The sequence below is a fragment of the Caenorhabditis elegans genome, chromosome II (assembly GCF_000002985.6).
Source record: "Caenorhabditis elegans chromosome II".
NCBI classification, from domain to species: domain Eukaryota; kingdom Metazoa; phylum Nematoda; class Chromadorea; order Rhabditida; family Rhabditidae; genus Caenorhabditis; species Caenorhabditis elegans.
Window position 1 is genome coordinate 2,473,391 of NC_003280.10, and position 15,159 is coordinate 2,488,549.

At 35.8% G+C, this 15,159-nt stretch overlaps 5 protein-coding genes across 7 annotated transcripts; 3 read left to right on the top strand and 2 right to left on the bottom strand.

Moving 5' to 3' along the window:
- Positions 1–121: 121 nt before the first annotated feature.
- Positions 122–5,253, bottom strand: mnat-1 (CDK-activating kinase assembly factor MAT1). Its single transcript, NM_001393019.1, is given in 9 exon segments — positions 122–801; positions 856–948; positions 1,867–2,121; positions 2,785–2,875; positions 2,938–3,051; positions 3,767–3,973; positions 4,798–4,939; positions 4,959–4,962; positions 5,226–5,253. 7 exon segments carry the CDS (start codon positions 4,884–4,886, stop codon positions 718–720), a joined length of 933 nt encoding a protein of 310 aa, NP_001379975.1. The 5' UTR covers positions 4,887–4,939; positions 4,959–4,962; positions 5,226–5,253; the 3' UTR covers positions 122–717.
- On the bottom strand, positions 3,788–5,700 carry F53G2.12 (the record flags this gene model as incomplete). 3 transcript variants are annotated; one of them, NM_001364059.4, is made up of 4 exons in its annotated part: positions 3,788–3,973; positions 4,798–4,938; positions 5,222–5,417; positions 5,618–5,700. In NM_001364059.4, 3 exons carry the CDS (start codon positions 5,684–5,686, stop codon positions 4,931–4,933), a joined length of 273 nt encoding a protein of 90 aa, NP_001350978.1. The 3 variants fall into 3 exon arrangements, with proteins under 3 accessions (NP_001350978.1, NP_001368684.1, NP_001348710.2); NM_001381351.1 differs by lacking the exons at positions 3,788–3,973; positions 4,798–4,938; positions 5,618–5,700 and having other exon boundaries at positions 5,285–5,374; NM_001361848.1 differs by lacking the exons at positions 3,788–3,973; positions 4,798–4,938; positions 5,222–5,417 and having other exon boundaries at positions 5,622–5,660.
- Positions 5,701–7,008: 1,308 nt separating this feature from the next.
- Positions 7,009–7,922, top strand: F53G2.3 (uncharacterized protein; the record flags this gene model as incomplete). Its single annotated transcript, NM_061880.2, has 4 exons — positions 7,009–7,039; positions 7,086–7,189; positions 7,623–7,718; positions 7,770–7,922. The coding sequence occupies 4 exons, from the start codon at positions 7,009–7,011 to the stop codon at positions 7,920–7,922; spliced, it is 384 nt and encodes a 127-aa protein (NP_494281.2).
- Positions 7,923–8,530: 608 nt separating this feature from the next.
- Positions 8,531–10,523, top strand: F53G2.2 (SCP domain-containing protein). Its single transcript, NM_001368574.3, has 5 exons — positions 8,531–8,581; positions 8,627–8,727; positions 9,421–9,516; positions 9,563–9,666; positions 10,264–10,523. Exons 1-5 carry the CDS (start codon positions 8,548–8,550, stop codon positions 10,499–10,501), a joined length of 573 nt encoding a protein of 190 aa, NP_001355392.1. The 5' UTR covers positions 8,531–8,547; the 3' UTR covers positions 10,502–10,523.
- On the top strand, positions 10,417–12,821 carry F53G2.13 (RES domain-containing protein). The gene is made up of 4 exons (NM_001393020.1): positions 10,417–10,511; positions 10,569–10,697; positions 11,668–12,363; positions 12,413–12,821. The coding sequence occupies exons 3-4, from the start codon at positions 11,876–11,878 to the stop codon at positions 12,510–12,512; spliced, it is 588 nt and encodes a 195-aa protein (NP_001380242.1). The 5' UTR covers positions 10,417–10,511; positions 10,569–10,697; positions 11,668–11,875; the 3' UTR covers positions 12,513–12,821.
- Positions 12,822–15,159: the final 2,338 nt, after the last annotated feature.

Below are 15,159 nucleotides of genomic sequence, written 5' to 3' on the forward strand. Positions count from 1 at the left end.
TGAGAAATCTTCTGAAAACTGTTAAAAAATCGCTGAATTTGAACAAAAAATTGGGGAAAAGACGAGAAAATCGATAAAATTTGGTTAAAAAACCCAATAAAATCCAAATAATTGAAACAAAATTTGAGTGACGGAAAAATCGTTTAATTTGTAAAAAATGAGGAAAATCTATGAGAAAAAAGCCTAGAAAATCAGAAAAAATACCAAAAAATGGGTGGAAAAAGAGCACAAAATTTGAGAGAAACTGGCCAAAAATAGGGAAATAATGGGAGAAAAATGCTCGAAAATGAGCAAAAAATGGACGGAAAATCTACAAAAAAATGGTCAGAATTAGGGGAAATTAGGCTCAAATGAGCAAAAATCGGGGGAAAAATGCTCCAAAATGAGCAAAAAATGGTAAAAATTAGGGAGAAAAAAACTTAAAATTCAGCTGAAAAAGGCCGAAACTAGGGAAAAATTAGGGGAAAAATTGAGAGAAAATGGACGAAATTTAGGTTAAATAGGCTCAAAAAAGAGCAAAAAAATAGAAGAAAAAGCTCACAAAAGAGCAAAAAAAATGAACAAAAAATCTACCAAAAAGGACAAAAATTGGACGAACAATCTATCAAAAAATGTTCAAAAATGAGCAAAAAATGACCAAAATTCAGGGAAAAAACGGCTCAAAAAAGAGCAAAAATGCTCAGAAATCAACGAAAAATTATCCGAAAAATCAATAATTTAGAACGAAAACAAATCGATTCGAGCCTCAAAAAGAGCACGTGAGCATCCGAGCATTGGAGTGTAGCCGCCGGCAATGTATTCCTGTAAATTTTCCAATCTTTGGCTGAAATGTGGCCGAAAATCGCTGGAAATTACCGCAGTGGGCTGTCGAATGTGAGCCAGATAGCCGAGAGCCTCGATTTCCGAAACATTTGGCATTGGTGGACCATTGATAACCAATTCGAGGGGCTGAAAAATTGAAATTTAAAAAATTTAAAGATTTTTCCGACTGAAAATCAATTTTCAATAGCAAATTCGAATTCTCCGCAAAATTTTGCACTACACCGCGAAAACTAGGCCTTTCTAGCTCAATTTTGAAATTTCCCGGGTTACGATAGCGCCAAAAGTACGCAAACACCGACTACAGTACCCCCAAAACACCCGATTTTACACGATTTTCGAATTTTGAGCTGAAAATTTAGGAATAGACTAATTAAATGGCAGAGAATTCGGATTTCTTATCGAAAATTCGTTAAAAATTTTTTTTAAACCGGCTAAAAGTCAAAATTTCAATTTCCAGCAGAAATTTGAACGGCTCTGCAAATTTTCATTGTGGAATTCGAATTCCTCGTCATTTTATTAGTCTAATCCTAAATTTTCAGCTCAAAATTCGAAAATTGCGTCAAATCTGGTGTTTTGGGTTACTGTAATCGGTGTTTGCGTACTTTTGGCGCTACCGTAACCCAAGAAATTTCAAAATTGAGCTAGAAACCTCTAGTTTTTGCAGTTAAGGGTGAAATTTTGCGGAGAATTCAAAATTGAGCTTTTAAATTCGAAATTCCGATATCCAGATCCTATTTTCTAGGATTCTTTAAAAAATACGAAAATTCCGAGGTTCAAATCTTTTTCTGCAAATTTTCATTGTGAAATTCGAATTCCCCGCCATTTTATTAGTCTATTCCTAAATTTTCAGCTCAAAATTCGGAAATCGCATAAAATCGGGTGTTTCGGGGGTACTACCGTAACCCTCGAAAACTCAAAATTGAGCTCTAGTTTTCGAATTTAAGACTGGATTTTCACGGAGAATCGGAAAATTGACTTGAAAATCTGAAATTTCGAGTGGAAAAGCTGCATTTTTTCGATTTCTTCCGAATTTTCATGTCCAACCTGGTGAACATAAGCCCTTCCGGCAACACGAATGACCGTATTAAACGACATATTCTCGGCGGCACGTTTTCTCGTCTGTAACATCTCCTTATTTCGGCGTTTTCGTTTCTCCTGTTCCTCCTTTTCCTCGAGTTCCTTTTCGATTTGCTTTTTACGTTCCCGATCCAGAATTACTTCGGCCGCCACATTCGAATCGCGAAGTTCGTCCATAATTTTCCGGGTGTCTGTGACTGCGGAGGCGGCTTCTTGTTCTTTCTGCAAAAAAAAAAATTGAAAAAATTTCAAAATTTTTGGAAAAAATCTCAAATTTAACAAATTTCCCTATACATAATCAAATTCCCCACAAATTTCACCCTTAACTGCAAAAACTAGAGGTTTCTAGCTCAATTTTGAAATTTCGCGGGTTACGGTAGCACCAAAAGTACGCAAACACCGAATTTCACGAAATTTTCGAATTTTAAGCTGAAAACTTGAGAATAGACAGAAAAAATAGCGGAGAATTCGAATTTCTAAACGAAAATTTGAAGAAATCTGTTTAAAGTAATGAAAAATTGGAAAATCTCAAAGTTTTTGTAGATTTTTATGGAAAATTCAAATTTGAAATTGAAAATTCTGAAATTTCATTATCAAATTCGAATTCCCCGCCATTTTCTTAGTCTAAAACCCAATTTTCAGCTCAAAATTCGAAAATGACGTGAAATTCGGTGTTTTGGGGTACTGTAGCCGGTGTTTGCGTACTTTTGGGGCTACCGTACCCCTCAAAGTGTCAAAAGTGAGCTGGAAACCTCTAGTTTTCGCGGTTCTGACCGAAATTCGACGGAGAACCTGAAAATCATGATGATAAGCTGGGTTTTTATGGATTTTTCATCCGAAAACTGGAATTTTTTCTAATTTTCGTCCAATTTCCCCAATCCTAACCGCGTCCATCTCCATATGATCCGTCATTCTCGCCTTCATCGCTCGCTCCTCACGAAGTTGGTCTTCGATCCATTTCTGATCGTCATCCAGTCTGGAAAAATCGGAATTTTCAAGAATTCGAATTTTCACATAAAAAGTTGCTCCGGGCGGTACCTTCGCTTGTTCCGATCGATTTGCTCTTTGTGCTTCTCCTCAAACGCCTGAATTTCGGCATTTGTCTCGTTGACGTTTGTCTCGAATACGAGGTTGTAGACGACTGTCTCGAATCTGAAAAATTGAAATTTTGAATTCGAGGGGCTGAAAAAATGAAATTATTGAAAATTTTTATAATTTCGGAGCTGAAAATTGTCTGAAAATCAATTTTATCTCGCAAATTCGAATTCTCCGCAAACTTTCAGTCGGAAAACTGAAAACTAGAGGTTTCTAGCTCAATTTTGAAATTTCCCGGGTTACGGTAGCGCCAAAAGTACGCAAACACCGTCTACAGTACCCCAAAACACCAAATTTCACGCGATTTTCGAATTTTGAGCTGAAAATTCAGGATTAGACCAAGAAAATGACGGAGAATTCGAATATCTTATCGAAAATTCGTAGAAAAAATTCTTAAAATTTTTGAACCGTCTAAAATTCGAAATTTTAATTTTCACTGGAAATTTCAGCGGTTCAAAAAATTTTCTGCAAATTTTCATTACGATATTCGAATTCTCCGCCATTTTCTTAATCTATTCCTAAATTTTCAGATCAAAATTCGAAAATCGCGTGAAATTCGGTGTTTTGGGGTACTGTAGTCGGTGTTTGCGTACTTTTGGCGCTATCGTAACCCTGGAAATTCCAAAGTTGAGCTAGAAGGTTCTAGTTTTCGATTTTCAGGCTGAAATTTCACGGAGAATCTGAAAATTGAGCTGAAAACACTGGAATTTCAAGTTTTCAGGCATTTTTTTCCGTTTTTTCGCTCAAAATTCGACGATTTCTGCCATTTTACCTCTCCTGATAGTCTCCAAACTCTCGAAGATTCTCAAAATCATCCTGTTTCAGATTATAGATTTTTCTGAGTTTTCTTCGGAGAAAAGTCTCCTTATCGATAAGTGGATCCTCGTAGATTTGTTCTCGGAAATTATTTTTTCGAAGGACCCGGTTGCAGACGTGACAGTTGCCAGAATTCAATGCGAAAATGTTGTCCACACAGTTTCTGAAAAAATCGCAAGTTTTTGGGGTGGAAAATGAAAATTTGGGCATAGCTTCCGCATCCCCGGTGACAAATGTGCCCTATTGCACAAATTGTTGGCTGGAATACGGTATTTATTGCATGTTTCAGCCGAGAATACCAACTATTCAAACCATCAATTATGATAGAAGCACACAAGTCACAAAAATTTATGAAGTTTTAGGGAATTTATTGGAATTTTTTGGAATTTTGAATTAAAAATACCAGCTTTTTCTAAATTTTTTTGAAGAAAATCTCAAATCCTCGAGGTTATTTCAATTTTTTTTGGCTAAAAATGCCAATTTTCGAGATTTTTTTCTCGACAGACAGCGTTAAATTCAAAATTTCACAGCACGCGTTGCGGTCGCGTCGCGGTTCTAGCTAGAATTTTCAAAATTGAGCTAGAAACCTCTAGTCTTCGAATTTCCGACTGAAATTTCATGGGGATTCCAGTTTCTGAGCACAGAAAATTCGAAAATTTACTGAAAACTTGGGAAAATCGTTTTTTTTTGGGATTTCGGCTTACAATTTAAAAAAAAATGAGAGAACCCGCTATTTTTAGCGGAAATTAGTTGAAAATTGTGGAAAAATCGGTTTTTTTCCGCCAAAAATTTGCCAAAAACTGAGATTATTCTAAACTTCTGCCATTTTCGGGCTAAAATGTCGAATTTTTCCAAATTTCCAGGTAGAAAACTCGCGATTTTGCGATTTTCACGGATTTTCACGGATTTTCACGGATTTTCACACTAAAATGTCGGAATTTTTCCAATTTTTCGGCCAATATATCGATTTTCCGGGCGTTTTCTCACTTGCAAAGCGGGTGGCCACATTCATTGATCATCATGACGAGCTGCTTGTTGGTATATTCATTAGACTTGCATTTTTTGCACTCCTTCATCTTGAAAATGGAGTTTTTGGTGGATTTTTGGGTTGAAAGTGGAGTTAATGACCTGAAAAATGAGAAAATTTGGATTTTTCGCTAAAAAAGCAGGAAAAATAGAGGAAGTTAGGCGAAAATCCATGAAAAATGCATATTTTGACGCCGAAATTGGTGTAGATCAAAAATTTGCCAATTATAAGATTTTCGAGAGGAAAATGTTGAAATTCCTTGATTTTCAGCGATTTTTAAGCAATTTTTCAGCTAAAAAATTGGCAATTTCTCAATTTTTTGGGAAAAAATCCCAGATTTTCACGATTTTGTCCATTTTTCGCCGAAAATTCCAGAATATTCACCGATTTTCTGCTCCACGATGGTCTTATTGTGTGGATAAAGCTTGCAGAAGATCGCTTGACGTTTCAGCGACTCCAGCTGCTTCTGACCCTCTTCGTAGAGCTTTTTCTGCTCGGTGACGTCACAAACTGCGCGATTTGCGACAAAGTGGTCACGGATACGGCGTTGGAAGAACGATCTGTAGTTGTACTGTGGGATCTGCAAGAAAATCGGAATTTTTAACGGGAAATTGTGGGAAAAATCGAAGAAATTGATTTTTTGAGGTCGAAATTCGAAATATTTCGAATTTTTCTCGAATTTCGTCAATTTTTTGTTGATTTTCTCGTTTTTCAGCATAGTTTCCGCATTTTCCAGCTTTTTTCAGATCAAAATCGCCGAAAAACCAGCCAAAAACCAACTTTCTCAGCCTCCTTCTGCAATTGTTTGTAGAGGTTGACCCAGGCGCTCTTCGGAATTGCGGAGCTCATGAAATTCACTAACCCTGCAATTTTAGCTACTTTTTCTGTGAAAATTTGCAAAAAAATCGGTGAAAATCGAATGAAAATCGCTAAAAATCGAAGAATTTCGTTTCAAAATCCGTTGAAAATAAGTGATGCGCGTCGGGTCTGGTGTATTGTACGCAAACACCACAGACAAAAGATAAACATTGCGGACTTTTGCACACTTTTGCACAATTTTAAGAGAAATCTGCATTTTAAAATAAAATTAACAAATAATTTATTGAAAATAGAAAAAATTTGAATAAAAATTTTCAAATATGAGGCTAAATTCAAAGTTGAAAACTGAATTTCAGGCGGTTTCATTGTCATTGGAAAAAGTTCGATTTCATCTTTTAAAATTATTTTCCAGATTTTCTAATCCTCATTTTCGATGTCTACACCAGCTTTATCAGCCTACTCCGGAGTTTTCAGACAAAACAAGTGAAAATCGGCTGTTTTGGGGTACTGTAGTCGGTGGTTGCATACTATCGGGGCTACCGTAACCCTCGAAATAACGACCGGTAAAAAATTGTGGAAAAATTGGGAAGAATCGAAAAAATCTTATTTCTTCTTTATTTCTCTTATTTCTAAAAATCTATATTTGCACTTGCAATTCCTACTCCAGGCATATACATATCCATTTAAAAGCTCTAATTTTTCTACGTTGATTTTGTTATTAATATTTGCCCTTTTACCGGCAAAAGTCATACCCGGCAAAGCGGCAAATCGCCAAATTGCCGGTATGGAAAATTTCCGGCAAATAGGAAAACCGCCAAATTGCCGGTTTTGAAAATTACTGGCAAATCGGAAATTCGCCAAATCGCCGGAATTGAACATTTCCGGCAAATGGGCAAATTGTCGGAATTGAAATACCCGACAAATCGGCAAATCAGCAAATTGCCGGAATCGAACACTTTCGGAAAATCGGCAAACCGGTAAATTGTTGGAATTGAAAGTTCCGGCAAATTGGCAAATCGGCAATTGCCGGAATTAAGAATTTCGGGCAAATGGGCAAATTGTCGACTTGCCAAATTTGCCGGAAAACTTTCAGAATTTAGTTTTAATTGGCAAATTTGTACGCACCCCATGAATGCTTCTATGTACATCTATAAAAAATCCCTGAAAAAAATTCCGGCAATTTGCCGAAATTTTCTGGCAAATCGGCAAACCGGCAAATTTCCGACTTACCGAATTTGCAGGAAAATAAATTTTGAAATATCGCGTTTACGCAAACTTTATGAACTCTGAAATAAAATTCCCTATAAATACAAACCACCAAAAGTTCAAATTTTAGCTTTTTCAACTTAAAAATGCTTAAATCAATTATCCTCTTGATTTGCGGTGAGCACTATTTTTTGAGTTTCCCATTTATTTTTGGCTTTTTCAGCTCATTGTGCATTTTCGGATAGATTGGACGCTGGAAGTCAGGCGGATTGTGTGGCTGCTGCCAATAAAATCTACAACAACGAATGGGGATTTGATCATAAATTGGTACATTTTTCAAGCAGTTCAATAGAGCGCACTTTCACACTGAATAGAGAATTTTATAATCTACAACTTAGTCTCTTGGATCAACTTTCTAGAATGTCGTTAAAAGACGTTATGGCGAAAGTGCAATGGAGCGCACTTGCACCATGGAAAATTAAACCAGCTAAACTAAAAGTCGCGTAACTTTCTGCTAATTTTGCCTAGAAAGTTGGAGCAAAACAAAGTTGTAGAGCTTAACATTCTCTATCATTTGAGGTAAAATTTGGAAAAAATTAATCAATGAGTATGTAAGTGCGCTCCACTGAACTTTAGCTATAACTTTCTTCAACGGCGTCCTAGAATGTTGATTCAAGAGGCAAACTTGAAGAAATTTAAGTTTTCTATCACATTTCAAGTATCAAAACTTCATACATAGCCTAACTAGCGACTCATTCAGGTATACGACAAGGAGCTCGAGCCGTTCGCAGCAGAAACTCCATGTGGCATCGCCTATTTGCAGAATGGACTCGCAGAAGTTGGTAGCGGTGGAGCTGTAAGTTTCCACAGATCGGAAATTTCTCAAAAAAAGTTCTGTAATTTTCAGCACACCTCGGTGAATCTCAGAGAAGAGCATACCAGAATCGCGTGTGTCCCGAAAAAGTGCGGTGGGGTGGAGGTGGCGTGTGCTGTGGGTGGTCCCAGGTTGGTTTTTGATAAAAAATTTGAATTTTCCACGTTTTTCTTAGTATGGCCCTAAATTTAAAGCGCAAAATTCGAAAATTGCGCCAGATTCGGTGCTTGCGTACTTTTGGCGCTACAGTAACCCTCAAAAATTAAAAATTGAGCTAGGAGCTTCAACTTTTGTAGATTTCATACAAGAATAGTGTGGGAAGCTAGAATTTTGTCGAATTAATTTCATTTTGTTGCTCGAATTCCAAAAATATTCGGAAATTCTGTTTTTGTTGCCTTTTCCAGTGACATAATAAGATTTTAGTTAAAAAATTCGAATTCTCCATGAAATTTCCAAAATTTTGACACCCATATCGACTAGATTCGGTTGAAAACCAACATTTTAATCGTTTTCGGCATGCGTAATGGTCGCGTTGCGGTCGCGTTGCGGTTGCGTTGCGGTCGCGTCACGGCTCAAAACTCAAAACCATTCAAAATAAACCGTTTTCCTCAAAATAATTTATTTTTAATATTTTTGAATAAAATGCTTCCGTGGATCTCGTATTTGACATCTTTTACTAAAAACTTAAAATTTCTGCGGGAAAATGTTTTTAAAAAATCAACAAAGTTCATACTCGAATGAACTTTTGAACTTTCTAAAATCTCGACTAATACTACCAAAATCTTAAAATTGTTAGATTTTCAAATCAAATATGATGCTCAAAACAATTCTCCTTCTGGTTTTCGGTAAGTTTAGCATTTTTGTAAAAACAATTTTTTAAAAAATTCCAGCTCAATGTGCATTATCGGGAAGATTGAGCGGTAGAACTCAGGCGGATTGCATTGCTTTTGCCAATAATATTTTCAAACAACAGGGGTTCAATCATCTTTTGGTGAGTTTTTTTTTTGTTTAATAGAGCGCGTTTGCTTATTGAGGCTCTGAAAAGTTGTCTGGGAGTTTTAAGACCTCTCTGGATAATATTAGCCGAAAAGTTCAGCGGAGCGCACTTGCTACCCGGATTTATTTGATGGAAAATATACTTAATCGATAGAGAATTTCAAGTTCTACATTTTTGCTTTTGAAACTAATTTTCTATCTCTTTTCTAAAGAAAGTTACGCAGCTTTTAGTTTTTCCCTCTAGGACCCAGATTGAGAAAGTTATCTTAAAAGTTCGTTAGAGCGCACTTGCACCACAATCATAAAATTTTATTAAAAACGTACAGAAATAGAAAATTTCAAGCTCTACAACTTTGCCGCTTGCACCGATTTCCATCTCTTCTCTGAAGCAAGTTAGGCGACTTTTAGCTTTAGTGATACGGAGCTGAGTAGCGACTCAACTTCAAATTGACATAACTTTCTTTGGCAGAGTCCTGGAAACTTGGTTCAAAACAAAAGTTGTAGATCATAAAATTCTCTATTGATTGATATATATTTCGAACAACAAAAATTCCGCGATGCTGCAGGTACGCTCCGCTGAACTTTTGCTATAACTTTCTTCTACGACGTCCTAGAGCATTAGTTCAAAAACCTAATTTGTAGAATTTCAAATTTTCTATCCAGTTCACCTACTTATTATCATCTTTAGGTATACGACAAGGAGCTTGAAGCCTACGCTGCTCAGACTCAATGTGGCACCTCTTTCCTATCAATGGGACTTATCGAGTTGGGTCATGGTGGCTCGGTGAGCTATTACATCCTAAAACTTTCGAAACATTTAAGATTTTCAGTATTCCTCAGTGAATCTCAGAAAAGATCAGACAAGAATCGCATGTGCCAAAAAGGATTGTGGCGGGCTGCAGTTCGCGTGTGCCGTAGATGGTCCAAGGCAGGGGTAGGTCTCAGATTTTGCTCAATTTTTTGACAATGAAGATTTTAAAAGTATCAAATTCGTATTTACCACGATTTTATTAGTCTAATCGTGCATTTTCAGTCGAAATTCTAATAAGTTCGTGAAATTTGGTGTTTGCGTACTTTTGGAGCTACAGTAACCGTTAAAAATTCAATTTTTTTGCAGTTTACAAAAATTTTTGGTTTTTCTTGAAATTTTAAATAATTAATTGAAATTTTCCAATAGTTAATCAGCCAAGTAGTAAGTTTTCAGCTCAAAATTTGATCATGCGGTGTTTGCGTACTTTTGGCGCTACCGTAACCCTCGAAATTTCAAAATCGAGCAAGAAATCTTTAGTTTTTAAATTCCAAACTAACATTTGACAGAATTTTAAATTTTTCATTGAAAATCTGGAAAACCAAACATTCCGCGTGAGATCGGGTGTTTTGGGGTACTGTAGATGGTGTTTGCGTACTTTTGGCGCTACCGTAACCCTCGAAATTTCAAAATTTAGCTAGAAATCTCTAGTTTTCAATTTTAAAAACCAACATTTTGTGGAGAACTCGAATTTGATAATGAAAGTTGTGTAAACTCTTTCAGAAATACGGCTGGACTTTCAGCACCCAGAAATCCAGCACCAGCAACCATAAGTACAATTGACAACAGTGAAGAAGTGGAGGAATCTGATGAAGAACTGCAAAAGCCACCGAAATGGTCGCAAAATGGATTTCCATTTAGGAATTCTGAAGCTGGGACTGTGTACTGGGTGAATACATCGCGAGCCGCCGCCAGAACTACCGTATTTCTAGTCGGCATTCTCGTTTTTATAGGGATTTGAACTATTTTGGGTAATAAATATTTTCAATACATTTTTTATATGTAATTTAATAATATTAATTTTTGAGAATATGTCCAAGAAATCCGCGTAGCGGCTCAGTTTTTATTGTAAAACTGAGTGTATTTGTTCGTTGTCAATGGAGCGCGAAATACGCTAGGAGGGAGATCAGAGCCCCATGGGATGTAATAACATGGATGTAAGAAGATACATTTTTATTCACAGCAGATATGGGATAGAACACTAGGAGGGTAACATCAACAAAATAATTTCAGTCGTAGCATTCTTGGCTTTTGAAATGAGATCTATATGGAGATATTAACTCAGCCAATAGACTCTGACAAAGTATTGAGGTGTTCGATCAGGTTTTTTCGTGAGGAATAAGTTATAAATTCCTTTTTCCGGAAACTTCTAGACTGCACCATCTGCATTCGAGTAGTCGAGAAGAACAAATAATCTTTGGAATTTTTTATGGGTTTGAATAAAAATGTTACTGTTTTATGCAGTCATAAAACTTTAGTATGAAGCAGACAAAAAATATTAGGCAACAAAAAACCATCCTTTATATCTTAAAAATCGAAAAAGTAGTGGAAAAAAGTCGGAAAATTCATAACAAAATGATTACCACACTTTGCTACATTTTACTGTTTTCAGAAGTATTAAAATTAGATTCAGAAGTATTAAAATTAGACTTTTGCTTCAATATCTCGGTTTCTAGCAAATGTATCAAAAAGTTTATAACTACAAAGAGAAAACCCGGAAGATTTGATCCTTTAATGGAATTTTGAAAAGATATGTTATTACAAAAAATATTTAAGAAAGCAAACTGAGAAAAAACAAAAAAAAACGAAAAAAACTCATCGAACACCCTAACATCTTTGAACACTTTGCCCACGGGTTTTTGACTGTTTTCTTACCAGAATGTATTTTTACAATAAATTTTCATTGGAATCCGCCCAGACTGAAAAATAATCGATACTTGTGTATTACACGCTCTTATTTTGAAAGTGATTTTTAAAGTTATATAAATATTTCTTATGCCTAAATTGTACCAACGAATTTATAAACCTTCGTCTTCAAAGGGGGCGTAAAAAATGCATTAAGTTGATCTTAAAAAACTTACCATTAAGGAGAAATTGTCAGACTAACACAGATTTATTTATTTTCAGCGAAGAACCTGCCCAGCACAGAACTGTAGTAGAAGCATCCAGTCTATCTCCTGTCGATGCGAGGGAAACCGAAGTTGTTGGTTATAATTCGATAAAATTGTTGATAGCATTGGGCTTCAGTTTTCAACATGAGCACTCTCACCTCAAAGCACTCGTCATTGGAAAGTCGGAAGATGACCGACGTATATTCATAAGATTGTTCGACAGAATGAATGCAAGCGAAAGTTACTCAATAACTATCAAGGAAAAGGCATTGCCACGAAAACGTTCGATTTGGAAATTGTGGGAAAATGGCTCGTCCTTGTCATGCACAGAAATCCTCGTGAAAGATGATAATCAAACAACGATTCTTTGTATGGATTTTGTGATTAGAGAACGGCGACACGATAAGTACAAACGAGGATACAAGAGCTTCGACACCAAAGCGGATTTTTTAAAAGGCTATCACGTAATAGAGGAAATGTGCAAATTCTGCTGCAATGGAACTGTTGCAAAGTATCAAATTCCACAGGAACTCGCTTCTGTTTCTCTAATGATGCGTGAAAATCACATTGATAGATTTGAAATCGGTTCTGTTCACAGCTTTTACATTGCGTCCGTAATGAAATCCAACAAAAGATATGTTGCAGTTGATCAGTCAAAAGCCTTAACGGCTCTAAACATTGCTCAAGCTATTTCAAAGCTTAACGGAAAAGGGTGAGTTTCACAAAAATATTGAGATTAAGTTTTAATAATCAATTTTCAGCATGGTGACCAGCTCAGAAATTATTATCGCCGACTACTTCTATCAGCGAACACTGAAATACACCTATAAATTCAATCATCAATACGAAGAGAGGAGATAATTCAGTTACTTCGAGATGTTCCGAAGCCTCATCCACACTCCACCCATCAAACATCCATACGTCTGCTTTATTCCAATGATTTATTTATCATGTTTATCATTCTTTGTGTTTTTGGTGCTCCTAAGACAATGGTTCTCGCATTGGCAATGTACGCATCGAAAAATGCTGTGAGCACTTGGTATTGTGCAATAATGGGTATCATTCAAACTCTTCTGATTTTCGTGACTTCTCTAACCCGAATCCACGCCACGCTGTAACTTATTGTGATTATTTAAAAACGATTGCTTTAATAAAAACTGTTTAAAACGAGCATCCTGTTGAAATGGTACTGGAAACGAACAACGAATTTTTCTTCTAATATTTCATTTTGAATCCAATCTGACAACAAATCTTTTTATGATACTTCGTTTCTTCCCATTATTTTGTGAAAATTTTCTGGAAGCGGATTCAAAGAATATTCTTTCTTTGGATTTTAGTAGTTCTGTTTCTAATTTACAGAACCTTTTCTATCGTCACGAAAAGTGAGCAAAAAAGCGCAAAACTTGGTATTTTGGTATTTTTTGCAGCACAAAATCTGCGCAAAAACTTTGGTCAGCATAAGAAAATTAGTCGGGAAGATCACATCCAAATTCAGAATTTGAATACAAATAAAAATTTTGAGTTGTTCGTCCCTCCTCGGTAATTCGTCGCAACATATCCACCAACTTTAGCAATTTAGGCGCCAACGTTAACGTATTAAACCCTTCTGCAACTTATCCGTGAATATAAGCAACGTTTTAACAAACTTTATTGTTTCGCTACTTTTAAGCTATCTTTAGCAATTTCTTTCCCGACTCTAATAACTTTTCAGCCAAGTATAGCCAAGTTTAGAAAAAATTTCAGTGCTAATTTTCGAGGGCGTCCGCAAATTTAACCTACCGTATTTCCTCTATGTATTAGTCTTGCAGCCTCTACAGTGCGTCCAACTTCTATAGGACCCCCTCAATTTTGGTGGTTTGAGACTTCCTGAACATTTTCGTGAAAAACTGCTAATGCCATTCGATTTTAAATGTCAAAAAACCTAAACATCATCTACCGGTGTCATTGAATTATTAATTTCATGATGATAGCTCAAAAACTGTGCGCGCGCGGGCTGAAAGTCGAAAAAACGGCCGTCCAACTTCTATAAGACCCCCTTGAAATTTTATCGAAAAAAGCACTGAAATTTTGAAAACTTGTCAAATTATTTTTTTGTGATAATTACATAAAAATGATCTAAACATCTCAATCGCTCATAACAAACTAAAATATGTAACGTGAAAGTTTTCGGAAGCAACCTGGACCGTCCTGTACCACTTTTCAGTGCTTCTGAGCCTAGTACTTGGCTCCCAGTAATCCTTACCTCACGAAACATTTGGAACATGTGAGGGTACATCCAACAATTGTTCCTGTGAAATTTCGTTCAATTTGGAGCATTTTCAGATGTTTTATTGCACAAACAGTTTGTAAGCCGAACTTTTTAGGTTAAAAATGCTTCATCTACCGGTGTCATTGAATTATTTTTGCAGTAAAACATCTGAAAAAATTGAACGAAATTTCACAGGAACAATCTTTGGATATACACTAACATGTTCCAAACGTTTCGTGAGATAAGGATCACTGGGAGCCAAGTACTAGGCTCAGAAGCACTGAAAAGTGGTACAGGACGGTCCAGGTTGCTTCCGAAAACTTTCACGTTAAGTTGGTAGTTTTAAGATACCTTCAATAACAATAGAAAAACTGAAAAATCAAATAATTTTTTGGAAAAAAAAATTAATTTAAAGAAAACAAAAGTAAAAAACATGTTTTTTGTTATTATTATTATTAAAATGGTTGTGTTACGTAAAGTTAAATGGTTTAGAAAAAAAACACAATTTCATCCCAAATTTCAGTTGTCAAAATATTTTAAAATGACCAACTACACAAATGTTTAAAAATAATTGATTCTCATTTTTATAGTTATAAACTTTTCGATACATTTGTTAGAAACTGGGATGTTCAAGCAAACTCCCAATTTCGAAAACTTTGAAAAGTTCGAGTTCGCAGGCTTCGTCGAGTCAATTTTCAAACAATAAAAGGTATTACACAGAACTGACTAGGGACTCTTTTTTGTGGGCCAGAGAGTTATAGGTAGAATAATATATTTTCTGAAAGGTAATACAAATTCAAAATAAAATCTTGCCCAAATTGATGTTAACACAATTTTTTTGTACTCCGAATGCGTATTTAAGCTAAAAGGTCATTGTTTTTGAAGCTTCATATCTCGATGGGCTTTGAAGTTACAAGAAAATAGTCAACTGACAAAATGTTCAGAACAATACAAAAATGATTATATTGATATGAACACTTCGATTTTTTTTTATTTCGTTTCCCTAGTGAGTAAAAACGAGAAGAAATCCTGTTTAACACCCTAATACATTTAATATCCAAAGTTGAGATTCACGAAACCAGTCTGATTTCATGCCCACAACTTCACAAACAACGCAAATCAGCTGAAAAACAATCAAAATCAACTGAAATAAATACTAATACTTTGACCCAAATAATCTCGGAAACACAATCGAAGATAAATCGTTTGCCAATTTCTGGAGTTTTCTAGGGCACGTAGAAAAACCGCCCTCTGTAGCGA

Coding starts and splice junctions, on each gene's coding strand:
- F53G2.2 (NM_001368574.3), top strand. CDS start 8,548: ATGATGCTCAAAACAATTCTCCTTCTGGTTTTCG. Junction 8,728..9,420: donor AGGGGTTCAATCATCTTTTG/GTGAGTTTTTTT, acceptor TATCATCTTTAG/GTATACGACAAGGAGCTTGA. Junction 9,517..9,562: donor AGTTGGGTCATGGTGGCTCG/GTGAGCTATTAC, acceptor TAAGATTTTCAG/TATTCCTCAGTGAATCTCAG.
- F53G2.13 (NM_001393020.1), top strand. CDS start 11,876: ATGAATGCAAGCGAAAGTTACTCAATAACTATCAAGGAAAAGGCATTG. Junction 12,364..12,412: donor TCAAAGCTTAACGGAAAAGG/GTGAGTTTCACA, acceptor ATCAATTTTCAG/CATGGTGACCAGCTCAGAAA.
- mnat-1 (NM_001393019.1), bottom strand. CDS start 4,886: ATGAAGGAGTGCAAAAAATGCAAGTCTAATGAATATACCAACAAGCAG. Junction 3,052..3,766: donor TTTGGAGACTATCAGGAGAG/GTAAAATGGCAG, acceptor TCAATTTTTCAG/ATTCGAGACAGTCGTCTACA. Junction 2,122..2,784: donor ATCATATGGAGATGGACGCG/GTTAGGATTGGG, acceptor TTTTTTTTGCAG/AAAGAACAAGAAGCCGCCTC.